This window comes from Stegodyphus dumicola, chromosome 9, assembly GCF_044657685.1.
Source record: "Stegodyphus dumicola isolate Sdum_Otavi_A_Nest chromosome 9, ASM4465768v1".
NCBI classification, from domain to species: domain Eukaryota; kingdom Metazoa; phylum Arthropoda; class Arachnida; order Araneae; family Eresidae; genus Stegodyphus; species Stegodyphus dumicola.
This window is the reverse complement of record NC_140776.1, coordinates 88,242,123-88,262,738: the sequence shown is the minus strand read 5'-3', so window position 1 is coordinate 88,262,738 and position 20,616 is coordinate 88,242,123. Positions and strand designations below refer to the sequence as shown.

General features: G+C 31.1%; 1 protein-coding gene across 3 annotated transcripts in view; it reads left to right on the top strand.

The window, feature by feature from the left end:
• Nucleotides 1-1,683: 1,683 nt before the first annotated feature.
• Nucleotides 1,684-20,616, top strand: part of APC7 (anaphase-promoting complex subunit 7) — a 109,965-nt gene continuing 91,032 nt past the window's right edge. The window contains exons 1-5 of one of the 3 annotated variants that reach the window (XM_085823730.1): nucleotides 1,684-1,963; nucleotides 5,126-5,248; nucleotides 12,973-13,050; nucleotides 14,556-14,639; nucleotides 14,759-14,874. In XM_085823730.1, coding sequence (XP_085679856.1) covers nucleotides 1,898-1,963; nucleotides 5,126-5,248; nucleotides 12,973-13,050; nucleotides 14,556-14,639; nucleotides 14,759-14,874 — 467 coding nt within the window. In that variant the 5' untranslated portion in view covers nucleotides 1,684-1,897. Of the gene's footprint in view, nucleotides 1,964-3,016; nucleotides 3,038-4,705; nucleotides 4,795-5,125; nucleotides 5,249-12,972; nucleotides 13,051-14,555; nucleotides 14,640-14,758; nucleotides 14,875-20,616 lie in introns of those variants that run through there. The other 2 variants (XM_085823732.1, XM_085823731.1) reach the window with 2 other exon arrangements.

Below are 20,616 nucleotides of genomic sequence, written 5' to 3'. Positions count from 1 at the left end.
CTCCATGTATCACACTAATCAATGCATGTAAAAGTTTCATTTATTTACTGATATCGCTTTAAGATTGATATTAAAATATTACTCATGAGACCATAAATTTTCTTCTGATCTATATGTACCTGTATTCTTTTCACTGTGTAATCCTGAGTTTAAAAGAATCAGGCTGTGCCAATATATTTTGAATAATTGGAGATTTCTTTTCCAAAACACTTCTGAATTTTAAACATAGTTGGAAAAATTTTCTAATCATAAACTATCATATTTTATACTCTATAGAGTAAAGGAATTACCAATTCAAAAGGAGAAAAGAAATATTTGTTTTCAAAACAGTTCATATCAAAGCCTTAACTTTTCTGATAAAGTCTGTGAAACAGTCTTGGAGGCGACAATTTTGTTCCTTTAAGCATGCTCCTTTTTACTTTTACATTTTATCGACGGAGTATAATGTCTTTATGTTACGGAATGTAAAGTCTTTATACTACGGAGTATAACGTATTTATACTCCGTGATTTTATCATACCAACGGGAATAAATCTTAAAACCCTGTGCATATGTGCACATTCTCATTGAAAGATTCGTGAACATTAAAAAAACTGTTATAAATAAGAAATTATAGTTGAAAACAAAACTGAAACTGTCGTTAATAAAATTTTGTAGGTAATGAATATTATTATCGAAAATTCTGAACACGCACAAATGTTTGGTTGGTTTCGTAGATTATGGCAAAGCATACTAGGGCTATCTGCCTAAGGGGATGGATGCCTTCATGGAGGACTTTCTAAGGGAATCTGACTCTTATACGCGTTACACATGAGGAAAACCACGAAAACGTATTTGCCTGGAATTGAACTCAGGTAGGAATTGCCATTCGTTCATCGATTTTACATCTCTGCCGCTGGTGGGCACGCACAAATGAAACCATATAGCATAACTATAGCTAGACAATTTATTTTTTATTGATTGCAGATGCACCTTTTCATGATTAATGCTATTGTTATTTACTCAACTGTGGTAAATATGAGCAAGCCTTCCTAAAACCAGGAAAAGTCCATGTGCTTACACCATTGGCTAAGATTCAACCTGCGTATAATTATTAGCGATTAACAGTTCTAAGCCCCGTTAGCAGCCAGCTAAAAAAAGTGCTGAACACCACTAGTTCGACCCAAAGCTGTTATATATACAGCTTTGGTTCGACCTGGCTGAAATGTTGACCATATGGAATTTTTGTGTTTTCTCTGTGTGTATCATGGAAGATGGAAACGATACAATTCAACTTCCTCCGAAAAAGTAGCCCTTTCAAAGACCGCCCTCGTATGCTTTGCCATAATGCAAATAATCCTAAATCTCAATACAGAAATTTAATATCTTTGAGTACTGGTGATCGTCCTGTTTTACATTAAGTTTTGACATGTCATAGTGTATGGGAGGTTGACTCTTTCATTTAGCCAAAGCTGGTAAAGTAATGCCGGCTAGCTAAAATATTCAGTAACGTAACCAGGGCTAGTTAGTCAAGGGCTAGCGTAACCCGGGTGGGGCGAGGCGCAGCATCCAGGAGCGCCACATTAATGTTACGAAATTTTAGAATGAAACTTTTTAAATTCTTGGCATGGAGAAAGAGGCGCAAGATTTTCAGTTGTCGCCAGACGCCGAAGCCGAGTAAGAAAATGTTTCTACATCTTGACACTCGAGAATTAAGTACGATCTTCGTCGTTGAAGCAGCTTTGGATTGAATTTCAAGAACGCGAAATTTAAAAAAAAATACAGTGCCATCTTCTTGTTAAAATGTCTCGCAAGAGATGGCGCCACTTTTATTCAAACGTTAAATAGAAAACAAACGAGTTGTGTAAACATTCCGCTAAGAAAAATTTTAAAAAATTAATTGCTAAAATTTGTCATTATGGTTCTGTATGAACAGTTAAAACTTTTGTATGATCAAGGTCTCTACAGTAATGTAACAGCTTTGGTAAGAACTATGTGCTTATCGGTGTAGCATGTTAATGAATATAATTTTCTCGAAAACTGAATTTAATGTGAAATTCAAATTTATTATTGTGGTCGAATTACATTAAGTGTTGATAAATGGGGAAAAAATAATGAAAGGGATTGGACGTCGGTTTTTTTTTTCCTAATTACTTCTTTGCATTTATTTGCGATTAATTCGTTTTCATAATGCTGTTATTTTTAAATTTTCTTGCTATACATAATGAGAACGCTTAGGTTGTTGGAGTTTTAACAACACATTTGTAATACATTTTAAATGGCTATATTTTGAAGTTGTAACTGCGAAGCACGTTTATGGAAATTGTTAATTAAGTGGCTGATTTATTCTTCATAAGAAGATTATTAGATTTGTGTAGAGCCAAATTAGGACTTCATGATCAGGAATAAGTTATTTCATTTCCTGTTGTAATTAAACATCAGAAAAAATACAGCAGTCTTTCAGTTTTATGGTCGGTTTTGTTTAAATGATGTTAGTTTAAAGGTTTTATTTTCTAAAGTTCAAGATCACTTTTAAATTAAATTTTGTAATCATTGGTTCATGAATGGGCACTATTTTACAGTGATTTCTTGTTGCATTATGTATAACACTTTTGTTGTCCCCTTTGAGGTATAAATTAAAATTAATTTTTTATTAGAGTTAGTTATAGCACTAATTTAACAATTAATTTTGAGCATTAGGTAATAACAAAATTAAATTATTTTATTTCCTATGAAACAGAATTAGCAGCACTATAATCTTTAGTAAGTGGTTCATATTTTGTAATGTTTCAGCCTGTCTAAGATACTATGTGGGATCAAATTAAATAAAAAATATGTTTGATGAAAGTATTTGCTGTTTTGTTCATTGCCTCATCGTCATATAAAAAAAAAATAGTATAGAACTGTGATAAATACTTGTATATCTGTATTATCCTCCTGACCTTTGGTAGAAATTTCGGCAATGGTCACCATTCACCAAACGTTACTGCAGAATTCTAAGGGACACAGTCATGCACAATTGTTACTAAATCATGCTACTTGGTCAATAGGATAATAAGTAAGTGCCTAAATATTTAATCAATTTGCATGTGAAAGCTTGTGGAATTCATTAGCATACCCACATACAGATGTTGTTGTATGCATTACCAACATTAATTTTTATTTATATTCTAATTTTGAAATTGAATGATCAGTATTTTCTAAGGTAAAAGCTTACAATTAGGTGCCCCTTGTTTATTGGCGATTCTTTCTTGACGCCAAGATCGGCACCAGGAAGTCACAATTTCAAGATGGCCGCTACACAAAACCAAAATAAGAAGTCGAAGAATTGCATAAGATCTGTGTCCATGTACACATCGATCTGTTTTTACTTAAAAAAACATCCTAGAATTGCACAAACTAGGCATTCCGCATTGCCTTAAATATGTCCATGTACACATCAATCTATTTTCATTTAAATAAAATCGGGAAGGTAAAACAAAGTTAAAACTATCGTGGTAACCAGAAGTGAGGTTTCATCGCCAAAATTTTTTTAAAAATGTCGCCAATCGAAGGGGCACTCAATTCTACACTAAAGCCTTTTCTAAAATTGCTTTCAAAATGTAATATTTGTAGTATATGTAGTACTTTATATTATCTTAATGCTTATACCTGGCATTTAAAAAAAAACTACATTAATGAGCTGCACTATCGATATATTTTCTTACATGCATAATCTCTGCATAATAATTATAAGAAAAAATAAAGCATAAGATGTTTCCCAAAGAAATTTCTGTTGCAAGGAGAGACAGAGAAAGGCAATACATTTTTAATTTAAAATTTTCTAGGCCTATGAATAAAAAAATTAATGAATGTAACAAATATAAGAGTCAAATATATTTTTGCGAATGTTACTTTAACCTATTCTTATGTAGTAACCATTTCAAAATTAAAATTTTATTATCAAATAGGTTATTAATTTAATTTTCTAGTATATCAGCCATTATGTTTTTATAACTGTACATGAACACTGTGCAAAGAAAAAGGGGGGTATATTTTCTATATCTCCCGTTCTACTGGGTCGATTGACGAAATTCAACTTGCATTTTTCATGTCTCAAAAGGGCAGCTTTGGATGTGTATTAGATTTTTATATAGCATTGCTTTAATATAAGTACAAAAAATTGCACTTTTTCTAAAATGGCATGCCAATTTTTTTTCATATTTCGATTTTATGGCTCAAATTATGCCAAACTGCCAAGTTTTGTAAAAGTTACATGAGTAGTTTTTAAAAAATTCGCTGTCAAAATTTTAGCTTCTCAATGTTAATTGAATTTGATATACATATATTTATAAATATCTCTTTTTATTATTAAACTTACTTGATTTCATTCCAGAATTCAAAATTTAGGCTTAATCCAAATGTCATTGTCATTTGTACATTTTTTATGATCTGTTTTTAAAATATGCATTTTTAAATATATTTTTTATAAATTTTTCAAAAAAATTTTTTAGTGTAACCTATGAAATTTTTAACATCATCTTAAAGTAGATATATTTCTAGACACACTTTCAAAAAATTACTTTTTTTATTCAAAATTTTCTAAGATATACATGAATTTAAATATTGGCACATTTTGAAATTTTGCATATATGTTTTAATGGATAATAATGCCAAAGTTGGTTTGTGCTCTTTATTAAAATTATTTGATATAATGAACGATGACTTTCTTTCCACTTGTTTACAGTGAAAAAAGGAAAAGAAAATAGGTTGCTATAAAGTAAAAAGTTCGCCAAGTGAATTATTCTTGGTGCAAACTGAAGAAAATACGGCAAGGTAAATTTTTGAATTTCTCCATAAATTTCACATCAAATTTTACAAAATGTAATATTTAGGCATAATTTGAGTCGTAGAATCGACATACGAAAACAAAATTGTCATCTCATTTCAGAAAAAGTGTGATTTTTTGTCAAAATACCTGTATTAGAACAACACTATATGTAAATCTAATACATATCCTAAGTCGCATTTTTGAGACATGAAAAACAGAAGTTGAATTTTGTCAATTGGCACAATAGAATGGGAGATAAAGAACTGTCCGCCTTTTTTTTGCACTGTGTGCATTTTTGAATTAAGTATTCATTTATTTATTATTTTTGGTTTCTAGGCAAGTATGATACTCTCAGCGAGTGAAAGTAATCCTGATCTTTTAACATTTGCTACAAAATATCAGACTTTTGTATATTATGCTGATTCATTGGTTAACTTAAAAGAATATAAAAAAGCTGAAGTAAGTTAATTGACCTTTTTTTTATATTTTAAAACTGAATAAATCAACAGCTTATTTAACAGTTGTACTGTAATGTGATTTGATTTTTTAGTTAATTATTTATATTACAGTGCAAGTTTTTACTTTAATTTTGTAATAGTTATTTTTATTTTAAGACAGCTCTCCTTTACTTCCTAATTTTCCTACCAGAATGAGTTTTCAATTTCACACTTTATGCAAAATAGGAGAGAAACCACTACAGTACAAAGTCCGAAATCCGGACGTCCGTTATCCGGAATGATCTAAAATCTGGACCTCAAAGCCACAAGCATTTTTGTTTGTTTGTTTGGTGTGCTTTATGCATGTGCATTTGATTTTACCTTCCATAATAAAACATGGAGATTTTCACTTAAAAATTCCGATTCTTAATTTCACTTAGGCACTAAATAAAATACATCATTATGGAAAAACAATCATGTAAGCATAAATTTGTGAGATTAATAACTTGGCTCCGTAGCTGAGTATCTGCTTGCTGTACATCTCAAACATTCCGTTTACCGCTGTTCGCCATGCTTGCCGAAACATTCACCTATTTGATATCCCTGATGCCGACCTGGCGAGTCATTATTTACTATATTTCGCTTTCATCACCGCATGTTTATCAATGCATGACAGCTTTAGTAATAACTCATGCAGTGATGTCTAAACTTTTTTTATATTAGTAATTGAATAAAAAGAGTATAGCAACCTTTTATGATAACATTACGCTTGGCGATGATTATAGATTTTTAAATGCTCTAAGAAATGTTGACGAGGAAAAATTCAACAAAAATTTCTTTTCATATGCTAAAAATGGATTTTCATAATGCTCACTTTCATAATGAAACTCATAGGCTAAAAAATTACATTTAGTGCTATTTTAATTAAAAATAACTGATATGTTATTCACCATAAACCCAGAAGCGGTTGCAGAATATGATGGCAGAATTTAAGGAAGATGAAATTTTGGAATTTGGAGAAGCACCGAGCGACAAAATTAAGAGATGAAGTTTTTTGTGATTTAGGGAAAGCACTGGGGTGCAAAGTTTAGGTGCGGGGAAAATTTAGAACTTGGGAAGGCGCTTTGTGGTAGAATCTAAGACTTGTAGAGACTGCACCATGCGGTATTTATCGCCGGGCATGGATAAAGCGTTAAGTATATGTGGAAGTTTATTTATTCAGGACTCAGATTAGCTTTAAGCATGTGCAAGAAATAAGCATAGGTATAGTAAATAACTAAACTAATACAATTCAGGCTTAATCCAGTACGCAATAGGAGCAAGACAAAATTTAGCGGAACAACTTAGCTTTCATCACCAATCTTGTGATACACAGCCAATAATGTATCATGGATGCTATTAAGCTAGGCTAAAATTATCTTTACCAATTCTAAGGCATTTCAGTTAATATTTCAGACTGCATAAGTTCCTAATCTTTTAGTTTGATCCAGCTTATTATTTTTTGCAGACTGTTATTATTACAGCAATTTTATAAAAACTAAGCTGGAACTTTCGATTATGTCGAAAAGAGTTTCCAATTCTGGAGCTGCCAATGGATCTACAAAAAGAAACCATGTTTCGATGTCCATTAAACAAAAAGTGAAGTTGCTGCAAAAAATGGATAAAGGCATATCCGTATCAGAATTATGCGAGGAGTATTGCATTGGAAAGTCAACTGCATATGACATAAGAAAGAAGAAAAAGGAACGTATTCAATTTTTTGTGGAAGCAACTTAGACAGCTTACATTGAAAGAAATGTTTAATAAAGTAAACAAATAAATATTAAGCTTTTTTTTTTTTTTTTTTTTTTTTTTTTTTTTTTGTAAATTTTGATACCCTTTAGATCATAATTTTTCTTTATTTCATAAATTTAGATTTCATATCTTTAATGGTATAATTTGTGCCAGATTACCAGATTTAAATTGATGATCTAATATCTGGAAAAATCCGAAATCAGTAAAGTCCCAACGAGTCCGGATTTCGGACTTTGTACTATATTTAAGCTGAGATGCGAGGTATTTCAGTCAGAGAGAGAGTGTCCTGTCTTTCAGCCATGTTGTTCCTATGAGTTAAAAGCTTGCTAGTTTACGGTTGTGCATATTGGGTGCCCGTTAGTCTATGCTGCTGATGTTTGGATAAGAGCCAACTACATTGTAACAACTCTCTGCATCTTAGGCTGTTTAGCCTACATAGTTTTAGTTCAATTTTGCAATTTTAAAGTTCAAGTCAAAAGTGTTTGCTTCCTGTACATCCCAAGAGCAGCTGTCTGCAAATACCCTCAAACTGTTTTCATTCACACGTATTTTAAACTCTTCTCCACCACGCTCTCCACATAATTGTACCAAATGAACTGAGTGTGTCGTTGTGTTACCATGAATACATACTACCACTAACCACTTCCCAAGAGCAGCTGTCTGCGAATACCCTCAAACTGTTTTCATTCACACGTATTTTAAACTCTTTTCCCCACGCTCTCCACATAATTGTACCAAATGAACTGAGTGTGTCATTATTGTGTTACCGTGAATATATACTACCACTAACCATCATCTATTATGTGTTAAAACTTGACATTCAAGACCTTAGAAAACTCCCTAAACTACTAAAATTAACTCCCTTTACTACTAAAAAATTAACTTTCTGAATCTCTTTCTTTATTTGAACATGCAGCCCCACTTTTCCCATGCAGACGCATTGCTTTCTTTGGGCGGCAGTTACTCTTTGTCCCGTTGTTTTGAAAATATTTTTTAAAGTACTCCTGCAAAAAGAAGCAGCACTGAGCTCCAGTATCGAGAAGGGTGGTAGTAAGAACATCGTTTAGTAAGATATGGATCTCCGGCAAGGCCGAATTTTGTACGACTACCATATTCAACTTAATTTCCGAGGGATTTTTCTTCCCACAAGTTGACAGGGCCCTCTTTTTGGTCACTGCGATCAGTTTAAATTCTTTTCTGCCTCTTAGTTCTGTGCTTTTTCCTTTCATTTCCAAATGAAAGGATAATATATAGACTGACCCGTCTTCCTGTTATCCGATTTTTCAACTTTCCTCGCTTGTCGATACAAACTCTGCTGATCTTGAGGTTTTTTCCTTGGGGGGGGGGTACCTTGAATATTGGCGAAAGTTGCCTGCACGCACATTTTCAGCGGTTTGTCTGCTTTGAAATTTTACTGCTGATTGAAGTAAGTTCTCTAACGTTTGCGGGTTTTTGACTTCGAGAAAGTCTTGAATTGACAGGAGTAGACGTGGCAATATCACTTCAATAAGCTCATTATCTGGCCTTTTTCCATACAGTAAATTAAATATCTGGATCTTTCTCAAGATGAAGTCCATTAACTCATCGAGATTGGTTTGATACTTGCTAAAGAATTCTGACTGAAGCTTCGTACGGTCTTTAACCACTGAGAATGCTTTCACTAGCGATGTTTTAAAGTTTTTCCAGTTATAAGTTTCAGAACCTGGATCCCCCAATAGAAACTTACCAGTTTCTTTGTACCAACTGAGAGCTTGGCTTAGGTTCATTGAAGCGATTGTGATTTTCTGCACCTGCTTCCCTGCATATAATGTGAAATGCATGTCCAGCTGCTCTAGGAAGGTCATCATAGAACCTTTGCCATCGAGTATTGTAGCTGGCTTCCTGGCTGCTCTCATTGTTTCCATGATGAACCCGAATCCCTTCATCAGGTTTGCTGGAGGCTGAGGAACTTGATAGGTCGAAGGGGATCAACGAAAGCTTCTTCTTCTCTAATGCCGTAGTTCGTCAAAAATGCTTTGGGTGCCAAATGCAGGGTTCCAGTCTTTTGTCTTACAGCTAAATGTGTAATAACCTCATGAACAGATAAGCAAATAATCGCTTGAGTTCAGGAACAAAGACATAAAACTAAAGAAGGGTTAATTACCCTTTGTTATTCAAAATAAGAATTGAACAGTCGGCTCCTTTCTCAGAGCGTACAGCAAAGCCTCCACTTGAGCTTGAACTCAAAGTAATAAGAAGTAAAACTTAACAGCCGAGGCTATCAAGATTCTAAGTAGTTGGTCTCTAAATATCGAATAAGCTATCAAGGTCCTGAAATACGGCCAAGCGTAGTAACAGCTTAGAGAGAGATATAATCAAAAGGCGAGCTCACCCTAGTCAGAAACTCTGATGTCCTCTAACGAAGTCGGTGGAACTTCGATTTAAATACCACACTTACTCATTTCCATTAAACGTAATTCTAAAACACGTTCTGGTAGAATATTGTAAACTGAAATTAGGAAGGACAGGAAAGTAGCTTTAACTAAAGATAACTGATAAAAACTTAGGCTAAGCCTTACATGTTCTTTTTATAAATAATAAAAATAAGCATTTTTAGAAACAAAAAATTTATGAGAAAAAATGATAATTTATAATGTAAATATTTCTGGTACAATTCCGTTATTAAGACAGTAAAAAATTGCCAAACTATTGTGTACTCTGTGATGCCAAAAATAATTATGGTAACCGTATCACAAGGAAGGGAGCATAATAGTAAATAACTCTAAGAATTTTATTTATATTATTTTACTTTACATGAAAGGTTAATTTCATATATTGAATTTTTTATTGCTATCACTTAAAGTATAATGAAATGGCTAGGCATATTTGAAATTAAATGGGAGGCATAAATTTTTTTATCTCCTTTAACATTTCAGAGAAAATTTCAGTTTAGTTTTTTTTTGTGTAAATGCCTGCATATTGATTTGGACAAATAAGAATTGAAGTGCTGTCAAGCAGTGCCTGATGGCATTTTTTATGTTATTTAACACTGCACCACTGTCACTCTAATTTTTGTATATGATGCCTACTCACAGGGTCCACAATTTATACTTGTGGTCAACAGTAACATATTCAAAGCGGCATCTTGCAATTCATCTGACTTGCATGCTTTTGATTCCATGTATGTAACTGTAACTCATATAACTGTATACACTTGTATTGTGGGTTCAGCTTCAGCTGGAGTTTACAGAATTCAGTAGATGTCATTTGAAACCAAAAATAGATGAACCTCATATCTTAATGAAGGAGATTTTTGATCCTTCGAGAGAGAGAACCAGTTTTGTGATCTTAATCCTTTTTTCTCATTGCAGGATTCTTTCCTGCAGCACATTTTACCTTTGAGTTATTGATAAATACAATTTCATCTTGTGGTTCTTCAGTCATAATTTTCTATCATGAATGATGTCTTTTCTTTGAAAAAATTTTATTGCAGACTTTTCATTCAGTGTGTAACAAACAAATTATAAAAACCATGGCATTATCAAAAATTAAAAAATCAAACATTAGTATTTCAATGGCTACTTAAAGTTCTAGAACTGTCTAAATTCATGCACATGCAGAGAAATTTAGATTTATCCACAAAGTTGCATATTTAATCACAATAATTGCCATCTATCACTTTTATTTATTTATTTAGAATGTGGCAATAAAATTAGTTATTATTTTAATCTTTTCTTTTTCCTGCCATTTTAGCACACATTCAAATTTAAAAATTAGTTTTAGTGGGACCATCTAAGAGATAGATAACTAATGAGAAATGGTAGACTACATACTACATGATTAACCATTTTTTTTTTTTTTTCCCCCTTTAACTGACTAGCATTTAGTTGTATGTTTCACTACAGTATACTCTTTCTTTCCTAAATGAACATTACAATATTTACACAATGGTATGTGTGCCACTAACATATGAATCCTCTTGTACAAACTTCATTTTTCTGTCATCCCACCAGCAATTGAGCAGTAAAGTTACTGACACGGTAGTTTGACGTGGGCTCAATTCCAGGTGAATGGACTGGCTGCATAGCCTTTTTGTGGTTTTCCATATATGCTACATGGATGTGAGCCAGCTTCCCTTAGAAAATCCTTCATAGAGGCATTCCTTCCCTTAGATAACCGTAGCATCCTTTGTCATAATTGGTACTTTTCTTTTATCTGCTTGCAAATCTGGCAGCCGTATCTCATTGTGTTTTAACAAAGAACAATAAGAACAAATTATATGATATAATAACACATTAATGCTAAGACAATGAGAAAAATAAATTTAATTATAAAAAGGGTTGAAGATGCATTGCTCATATCAATTAATGTTTATTTCAGGTGTAAACTGTTTGCCTATTGCTTCTATAATGGAATTAAAATAACTTTTTTATAATCAAATTTATTTTTCTTATTGTCTCATTTATATCATTATCCCAAAAGGCTACCCAGAAGGGCTATTAATTTCAAAATGGCATTTTGCATCGACTCACTTTTCAAACTGTTACCACCAAATATTATCACCATCTATTTTATTTAAAGAAACTAAATAATGAAGAATCTGCATGAGAGTATGAATGTTTCTCGCATTGTGAAGAAACAACGGTACCTAGAGCCATCAAATTTTAAATAACTTAGTTCTCCAACCAAACATGGGCTCTTGGAAGCCCGAATTTTGAATTTTTTTTATTACCTATTTCAAATTTTGTAAAACTTTAATGAATTTTTGATTAACAAACTCGATGATTTCAAAGTAAGCAATGGCAACACTTTACGAAAAAAAAATTTTTTTATCTCCAGCGCGTGTGACTGCATATCGAAAATTCTAAAGATATGCTGTTTTTAAATATTTTGTGAGATTTTGCTAATGAATTGAATTTTATGTGTTTTGAGTGTGAAGAACGAAATATTTATTCTATAAAGGTGACACCCAAAATGTTAAAAAAACAGTAATATATAAAATCTGAAAGCTTTCAGATTTTTTTATTATTTGTTCTTATGATTTTATGATATTGTAGGCAAATAAAGGAAAAGTATCCCATAATCATATAAACCTAAATCAAACCTTTTTTCTTCAAATTATTTCTATTTTGTGGCTGTATATATTGATAAAAATTTATGATCACTAAATTCAAATGGGAGTTAGAAAACAGAACAGAAAAGAAATGCATGCCTATTTTACAGTTTATGACATGATTTAACTGGTTGAGTTAGCTTACAGATACAGGCAGTTAGGTGTATCAGACCACTTGTATCAGGCTCCTTGTCCACAGCTGCATTGCAGAGTGGAACACATAGCAATTACGTGGCATTTTCTAGCATAATGTTATTACGAAGCAAGAACCGCCATAAGCCTAATTCTCATGTGCAGCATGAGCGAGTCTTGGAGAAAGAGTTACTCTGTAAAATCCAGTTCGGTTGAGGAGTAATTAATAATCTACTTTTCATCAGCTTAAGGTGATGATGTCGTGATGAGAAACACAAAACAATTACATGTCAATGGGAAGAAAGGACGTCGGAGCAACGTGTGTTTTGAATTCAAAGTCTAAAGTGAGTGCTCATAGGATGGAAGGCTGGGCAGAAAGGTGGGGCATCTGGTCAGATCAGTGGAGAGCCAATAGCATAGCTGTGAAGAGAGAGCAATTCCAAACAATTCAAGACATAGGCCAAGTGAATAGACATGTGCAAGATGGAGACTGAGATTATGAATATTATATGACAAGCTAAAACATATTACCTTTAAATAACTAAATTTCACTTATTTTCATTCAAAAAAATTCAAATTTGCAAATAATATTTTATATTTAATCACAAACACTGGTAAATTTTGCATCTATTTTGTAGAAATCAAAGATCACATATCATAGTTTATATTATTTTTTAACGTTTGTAAACAAAACATTTTCCTGAAATTAGTGAAAATTTATTTTTCAGGCCATGTATAGAAGAGCTTTACAGTTAAAGAAATCATTAGCCAAAACTAAAGGAAAGTCACAACCTTTTCCACAAGGGGTAAATGATTTCTTTTTATCTCCCGTATGGATATTTTTATATTTACATCTGTAATTCTATTGTAATTAATTTATTATATGTATTCCAATTAATTCTGGTGTGTACTTTTATGTATGTGCAATGGTATTTCCTTGTTAATATGGGCACAACATTTAATTGTCAAACATAATTGTCCAAACTTAATGTGAAAATTTCGAATGTTGTGGATCACTTATGCTGTAGCCATTTTAAAAGCACTCATTTAATTGATATCATTTTTAACAATAAGATTTATAAATGAAGGACTGTATTATAAGTTTTTATTTTAATACTGTAAAGCAGTATTTCCCAAAGAGGGCTCTGAAACTTTGTTAAGGGCTGCTTTAGAAACAGCAAAATAACACATATGTTTGAAAAAGAAAAATAGTTTTTTCCAGATTCAATATAGTACTTGGGCACTCAGTTTTCTTTTTTTTTTTTTTTTTTTTTTTTTTTAATGGAAGGAGATTAAGTTATTCTTTAGCAATTTCCATTAAATTGTGCATTGACATTCCAAGTCTATGCATGCAACACATGTCTAACTTAACAGGCACCTTTTCGATTGTCACAAACTAAAATCTAGTTTGACTGTGTAAGCAGTAGTGATGCAAGAAGTGTAGGACCATGTAGTTTGTAAAGTGCTAGTGTGTATTTTTTACTTTTTACAAAAGAAAGAAAAGAGGAAGGGGCAGAAGAAAAAACAAAAAGAAAGCAGAATGAAAATATAATTTTTCTAGAAGAATCTGGAACAGCTTTTAGGGTTTCCAAATGCTTGTAGGAATCGGAATCAGAGGTGGCATTTTTGCCAAGTTGCTGGCTAATACACAAGTACCAAAATTATGAGCATTTTAATTAGTAAGTTATTAACTTTTTTTTTATGTTAAACTCTATTTTGCAATTTTTTAAAAATAATCGTAATTCGATATCTCCATTAAAATATATCTTAGATCTTTTCTATTATAGTACAACGTGATTGTAAAAATCAGTCTAAACATCTGAAATGTATATTTTAGGTCAGTTCTAGCAATGAAAAAAATAAAATTAAGGACTAAAACCTTTTTATTTGAAGTACATACAACAAAAATAATACATTATTATATAAGGCAAAAACAACATTTTTAATTTGAAGATTTCCTATAGGCTAAAATATTGGCTAAGTTCAAATGAATTTTTCTCTTTTGTCATGAATTTATATAAAAATGAGAATTAAATAAAGTATAATTAAAATGTTGAAACCATCAAGCTGAATATATGGAACCATCAAGTTGATGAAAAATTTTGTTGCTTGTTGCCCTATAAAAGAAAAGCATTTCTTTTTGTTAATTGTCAATAAACCTGTAATAATTTTTGTTTTGAATTATTTTTCAAATCTGGAAATCGGAGCAATTTTAGTATCATAAGATTGTTTGGAATAAATTCTTAAGAAACCCTGTGCTTTTCTACATTAGAAACACTGCAAAAATTTTAATTTATTTGTTATGTATTAGGAAGTAACATCTGAAGTTGATGTTAAGTATAAAGCACATTTATGCCTTGTGAATCTTAAGCAATTTTCTCAAGCCATTGGATTAGTAAGTAATTTTTTAATACTTTTTAAAATACAACGTGCCACTTGAAAATGTATTGAAATTTAAATGTTAATTTATACATTTCCCAAATTCTGATGATATTTAATTTTTGTAATTTGTAGCTAGAAAGTATCTCTGCCAAACAAAGGACAGCTTCAGTAAATATGGCTTTAGCTAAGCTATATCATCAAAATGGTATGGAAAGGTGTGCCATCACTAGTTATAAAGAAGTTTTGAAGTAAGTTTTCAACTAATGCAGATTTGTTTTAGTTGTGTAAATTTTAAAGAAAATGCTTTTTCGATATAATAAATCAACTGGTGTTGAGTATATTTTACTGAATTGATAACATGCATTTAAGAGTAACTTTGAATAGCAAAAAAATTAAAGGAATAATATATATTTTTTAGAGAATAATCATATTAAAAATTTACTTTTTGATAACTTAGATCTGGTTCAAGTTATTTGCACGCTTAACCTATCTAAAACTTTTGATTTATGGATTTGGGATATGTGATATATATTTGACAATGTAAGGTCTTTGTAATTATAGTAATATTTAACCTATTGTCCGTTTTTTCCCCACTTTCTTGTACATTATAAATCTGTTTACCCCCCCCCCCCCCCGCTCCCAGTGCTTATTATAACAGAATATAGATACTTAGGGTAGCAGTATATATAAAATACTGACTTAATTTTAAAGCATTTGATTTATCCTCTCTTTTCTGTAATGTAAACATTTGCAAAAGTATATTTCATTAATGAAATTATTAATAATTACAAGATGATATATACTGTATAAATGAAATTATCACGTTTCAAACATATGGACAACTGACAAGACATGAACTTGATACACCATTGCTGATTTATTGTCTTTGTAAAGTTTATTGCAAATTTTTTAACTGCAGAATAATGTATATCATGTAAATTGGTTACCTTAATTATTCAGATTAACCACTTGCCTATTTAGCTCAAGTGCCATATGCACACTGCTTTCACGCTCGTATGCTGTACGGGCAATCTCATTTCTTGGCTGCTTTTACTGTTTGACCTGTATCTTTTCTATTTTAAATATCACATTATTTTATAGATGGCAGTAAATGTCCACAAAGTGGTAGTTTGTAAAGTCTGTTTTGTTCTAATTACTTCAAAAGGGTCACTTGTTTCACTTATTTCTCACAGTGTTAGGTGTAGCAATCTGCCATAAATAAAAATGCTGAAACTAATCTAAAACAAAACTAACATTTATTTTTACATATAAATTAAAACAGAGGCTGCAATAACAGTCGTTATGTTAAAACCAAACCAAAATCAAAGGAGAAAAAAAGTGAGCAAGTACTCCCAAGTTGACTGACACTATCATATAAATGCAGCCTGATATGTCGTAGCCGACGCTATGTTATTGGCCAGTCAGCAGCAACCACCTTAGTGTACTGCCGACTGGCCTGTGATCAAATCTGCATGAAAAATATAATAACAAAATATTAAGAAATACAAAAATTTTATGTTTCAGTTCTATACAACGGACATAATACTTATTCTACTTGAATACTGTAAACAGTTAAACAAAACTTTACCAAATTCAAATCAGTTACTGATTTTAAAATAACTTCATATTATTTAATTTGCTTGAGGTAAACTCAAGGTCAAACACCTCACCACTCACCATTCTTCTAATAAAACGATATTTAGTTCGTTAACGTTAGTTAATCGTATTTATTTGCTTACTTTTACTACAAATTGGATGGCACCTTTTCCTTATACTTTCCTTTCAAAAGTACCTACAACTTGAGACATATATGCATCATTTATTTCTTCAAAATTTATCATTAAATTCCTGTTACTGCAGAAATGAGTTGTAGCTGGGTCTAGGACTTTTTGTCATCGCTCTTTTTCCAGAAAGACAGTCTGCTGGCAGCTGATTTGCCGTGGGCCGTTTCGTCATCAAGTAGAAATGGAATGCGTAATAAAGATTGCTTAGAATATGTATAATTGTTTACTAATATTTTTAATCAACTTGTTTAGAGAAATCACTCATGCAAGAAGGAAATTCGCATTTTTTTGAAATTTTAATTAAAAGCAGAATTACTTAATGATCTTGTTAGCAAATTACTGTCTTAAAATTAATAAATAGATAGATAGATATTCTAATAAGTCAACTTTTGCATCACTTGTAATAATATAGTTTTATAAAATTATATACAAAAATATTTTGTATGCTATTCAAAAGCTTTTAATGTAAAGAATTGCTGAAATGTAAATGTTAACAAACCATCTGGTTCTTTAAGTGGTGAAATTCAAAAAGATGTTTTACCATAACTTTGGTTGTACAGAAAACACTTGCAGGAAACTGAGTTTTAATATAAACAAAGACAATTCTCCTCAAATATTGTCTTAAAAAAGATCAATTTATTTTGAAATTTCAAAATAATTTCCTTTTTATTATGAATGTTAGATTATATTATGTTTAATTATAATATTATTTTTTATTTTAATATTATTTTTTATTTTAGTATTATATGTTACTTTTATAATCATATTATATTTCATCTTATTGTGAAGGCTTTCAGTTATTCTTTTGAATTCATCTGAGTACCACATATCATTCAAGAATTTATTATTTTAATATATTTTAATAATTCTAGAAGCTATGTTTAATAACAAAAGCTTTTTTTATAATACAGTCATGTTAAGGAAAAAAAGTCTTGACTGCGAATCAGTCCATGGTGCTAAATAAACTTAGTAATGTCATATGGCAAGACATGCAAAGAAAAATATGTCTTGACTATACAATAGGTAAACAAAATTATTAAATTAAATAATATTTAATATAGTACAGCAAAATGAAATGCCGTAATGTTAAGAAAAATATGTCTTGATACCATATCAGTTATATGGCAAGATATAATATAGGTATGTAAAGAAAAATATGTCTTGGTGAATCGGTTTGACAGCGAAATTGTAGTGGCAATTAGTCCCATTCCCTTGTATCTGTGACCCAATTAAATTTATCTGCATTATGTCATTTATCTGTAGTTAACACATAATTTTCTATTAACATTAATTTTTTATCTTCAAAGTATCCCCTTTTTATCATCTATTTTAAATTTCTGATTTTTATTTAAATTTTCTTTACACTTTTCAATCAAGTGTTCAAAGTTATGGCATATATGACAAGGTCCTATCTTTATATTCCAAATTTTTTTCTTAAATTTAGATTTATTTTCAGTTCTCTTTTACCCACATTTGTGCTAATAATATTAAATATGCTTACTTTGTTGTCTTTTAAATTCGCGTGTACCTGACGAAGTCAACTTTCTTTTCTTACCAGTTCTTTGGCGATTTTTTTCAACATAAATTTCTTGTCTTTCCACTTATAAATCAGTTGTGCAATTCTGAAGTATACCTGCCTTAAATGCAAAATTGCCTGAAATCCTTTGAAAAGATCTGCTAAGTTGTTTCCGGCTTCAGCCAGTTTCTTTGCAGTTGTTTTTATCCTCATAATAAGTAACCCAATTTCTTCATGAGGTACATACCTAATGCTGTAAAACTCATCCTCTAGCTCGATTACTCTTGCTCTTGTTTTTGTTCAAGTTGCTTCTATAAAAAATCCTAAGCTTCTTTGTCACTTGAATATTTTTGAATCAATGCCCTGAACTCCATTTTAATTCTGTAAATTTTTTCACATTTTGTTGCACTTTTATCCAGTTCTTACTTTCTGAAGCTCCAACAATTTCTATCCAGAATCAGCATTTTCATGTTGACTTTCTATCAATTCCAGTTGTCATGGTTGTTCAAACCCTTCTGGTCGTAGCAACAGCTTGCACAACAGCTTGAAGTAAAACATGTATGCCTTCTCATCTCCATTTTTCTTAAATAATAGCCCCCTTCTCTTGCATTCTTTTAACACTGAGTTGCCTAGCCCATAATCTCTCAGCATGGAAGATGCAGGAATCTTTTGAAAAGCATACTTTACTTTTCATAAATGAAATATCATAACTAATCTAAAATAAAAGTAATATTTATTTTTATTTATAAATTAAAGCAACTAGGCTGCAATTGCAGCCTGTACATTAAAACCGAGGCAGTAGAAAGGGGGAAAATGAGCGAGTACTCCTGAGTTCCCCAATTCTGTCAAATGAATACAACCAGAAACATCACCCAATCTACCAAAATGACGCATCCATATTAGTTTACCTCCAAATGGTCTCTGATCAATTTTATATAAGGAAAACAAAACATTAAGCCAACATTATCTGCATGGGTCTGGAAGTTTTTATCTTTCAGTACTCAGTTTTTCGCTTATATTTTACTATTGATTTGATAATGTTATTGATATACAAGTAGTTAAAATTGTTTTTACCATAAAATAATGACTGATTCAGAATGAATGCTACTGAGACTGTGATTAGAATCCAAAATGTCTGTAATGAGTCTGGGAGTATTGAAGGTTCTGCTACTGATGTAGATGATTTTAATACTGCTGTAAAAAAAATGGCAATAAAGATAAAAATTTATAGTTTTAATTGAATATTAACATTTGACTGATAGAAAAGCATGCAACAGTTGATGGATATTATCGTTTGACTGATAAAAAAGCATGCAACAGGTGAAGGTAAAGGCAAGGCTTTGTGGATATTCACCAGCTCCACTGACTAGCAGAAAGATATTTTTAGAGGTGATTTTATCTGCAAGGAAAAAATTAAGACCTGCAAGTTAGTGTGATGTGTGTTCACTGAAAATGACAGCAGCAAAAGAATAGAAAGAAAGACTGGACTTTTATCAGGATTGTGCTGTTCATCTGTGGCTTTCACTTTGTTTTAAGATACGTCACATTTAATTAAATCTTTGAAAAAATGCAAAGTGTAATTGAACATAATTGTAAAGTAATTTTTTATATATGCAACTGTAAATGCAATGTAATGTCCCCTTTAGGCTCATCTAGGATGAAATGAAAACTTCTAAGGAAAATATTACAAATGTTAATTTTAATATCATTTTCGTAGTTACAAATCTAAAATAAACATAAAAAGTGACATTTCATGAATTGAATTGAGGAGAAAAATGAAAAAATTAAGTGGTTAGATTAAAAAAAATTAATATTTAAAGATTCTGTTGTTTTGTTATTATAAAAACATCAAAATGCTGGTAGTTTAATATGTGGGAAATTTAAAATAGGCTATGAAAATAACAAGAGCAAGCAAAAATTGGATTCTTTTAATCTGAATAATAAATAATATCAGAATAGAAATCATAAAAGGAAAACTTTTTTTTTTTTAAGTCTAAAAGGGCATTAGCCAAAATGAATTGTTAGTCTGAAAAAAAGAATTTGGCGGTGCTTCACTTGAAATATCTGAATCACTTTTCAAATTGTTGCCATAAAATATTACCGCGCTGTATTACTTTTAAAGACATTAAATTATGAAGAATCTGTATGAATATATTTTTTTTTTCCCTCTGATTGTGAAAAAATGATGGTACCTAAGGACATCAAATTTAAAATGACATAGCCCTTCACCCAAACATGTGCACCTGGAAGCCTGAATTCTGAATTTTATATTTTGTAAAAATTTAATGAATTTTTAACAAACTGAATGATTTGAAAGCGAGCAGGGGCAAGATTTTATTGGTTAAAACATTATCTCCAGTGCACGAGACTGTATATCAGAAGTTCTAAAGATGTGCTATTTTTAAATATTTTGTGACTTTGCTGTTCAGCTGAATTTTGTATGATGTAAGTGTGAAGAACATCATATTTATTTAATATTTGATAGTCATATCATTTAATAAATTTAACAAAATGTTATTAATAAAAAGACCAAAAAAGTTTTGCAAGCCATCTTACTAAGAAAACTGATATGATGAGAGAAGAATGAAAAATTAGAAAATTGCGTACTGTGACTGAATGTAAAGACTGTGAGCTCAGCGAGAACATAGAAAACCCTTAACAAACCCTCTTGGGCAACAAAATCTGATTCA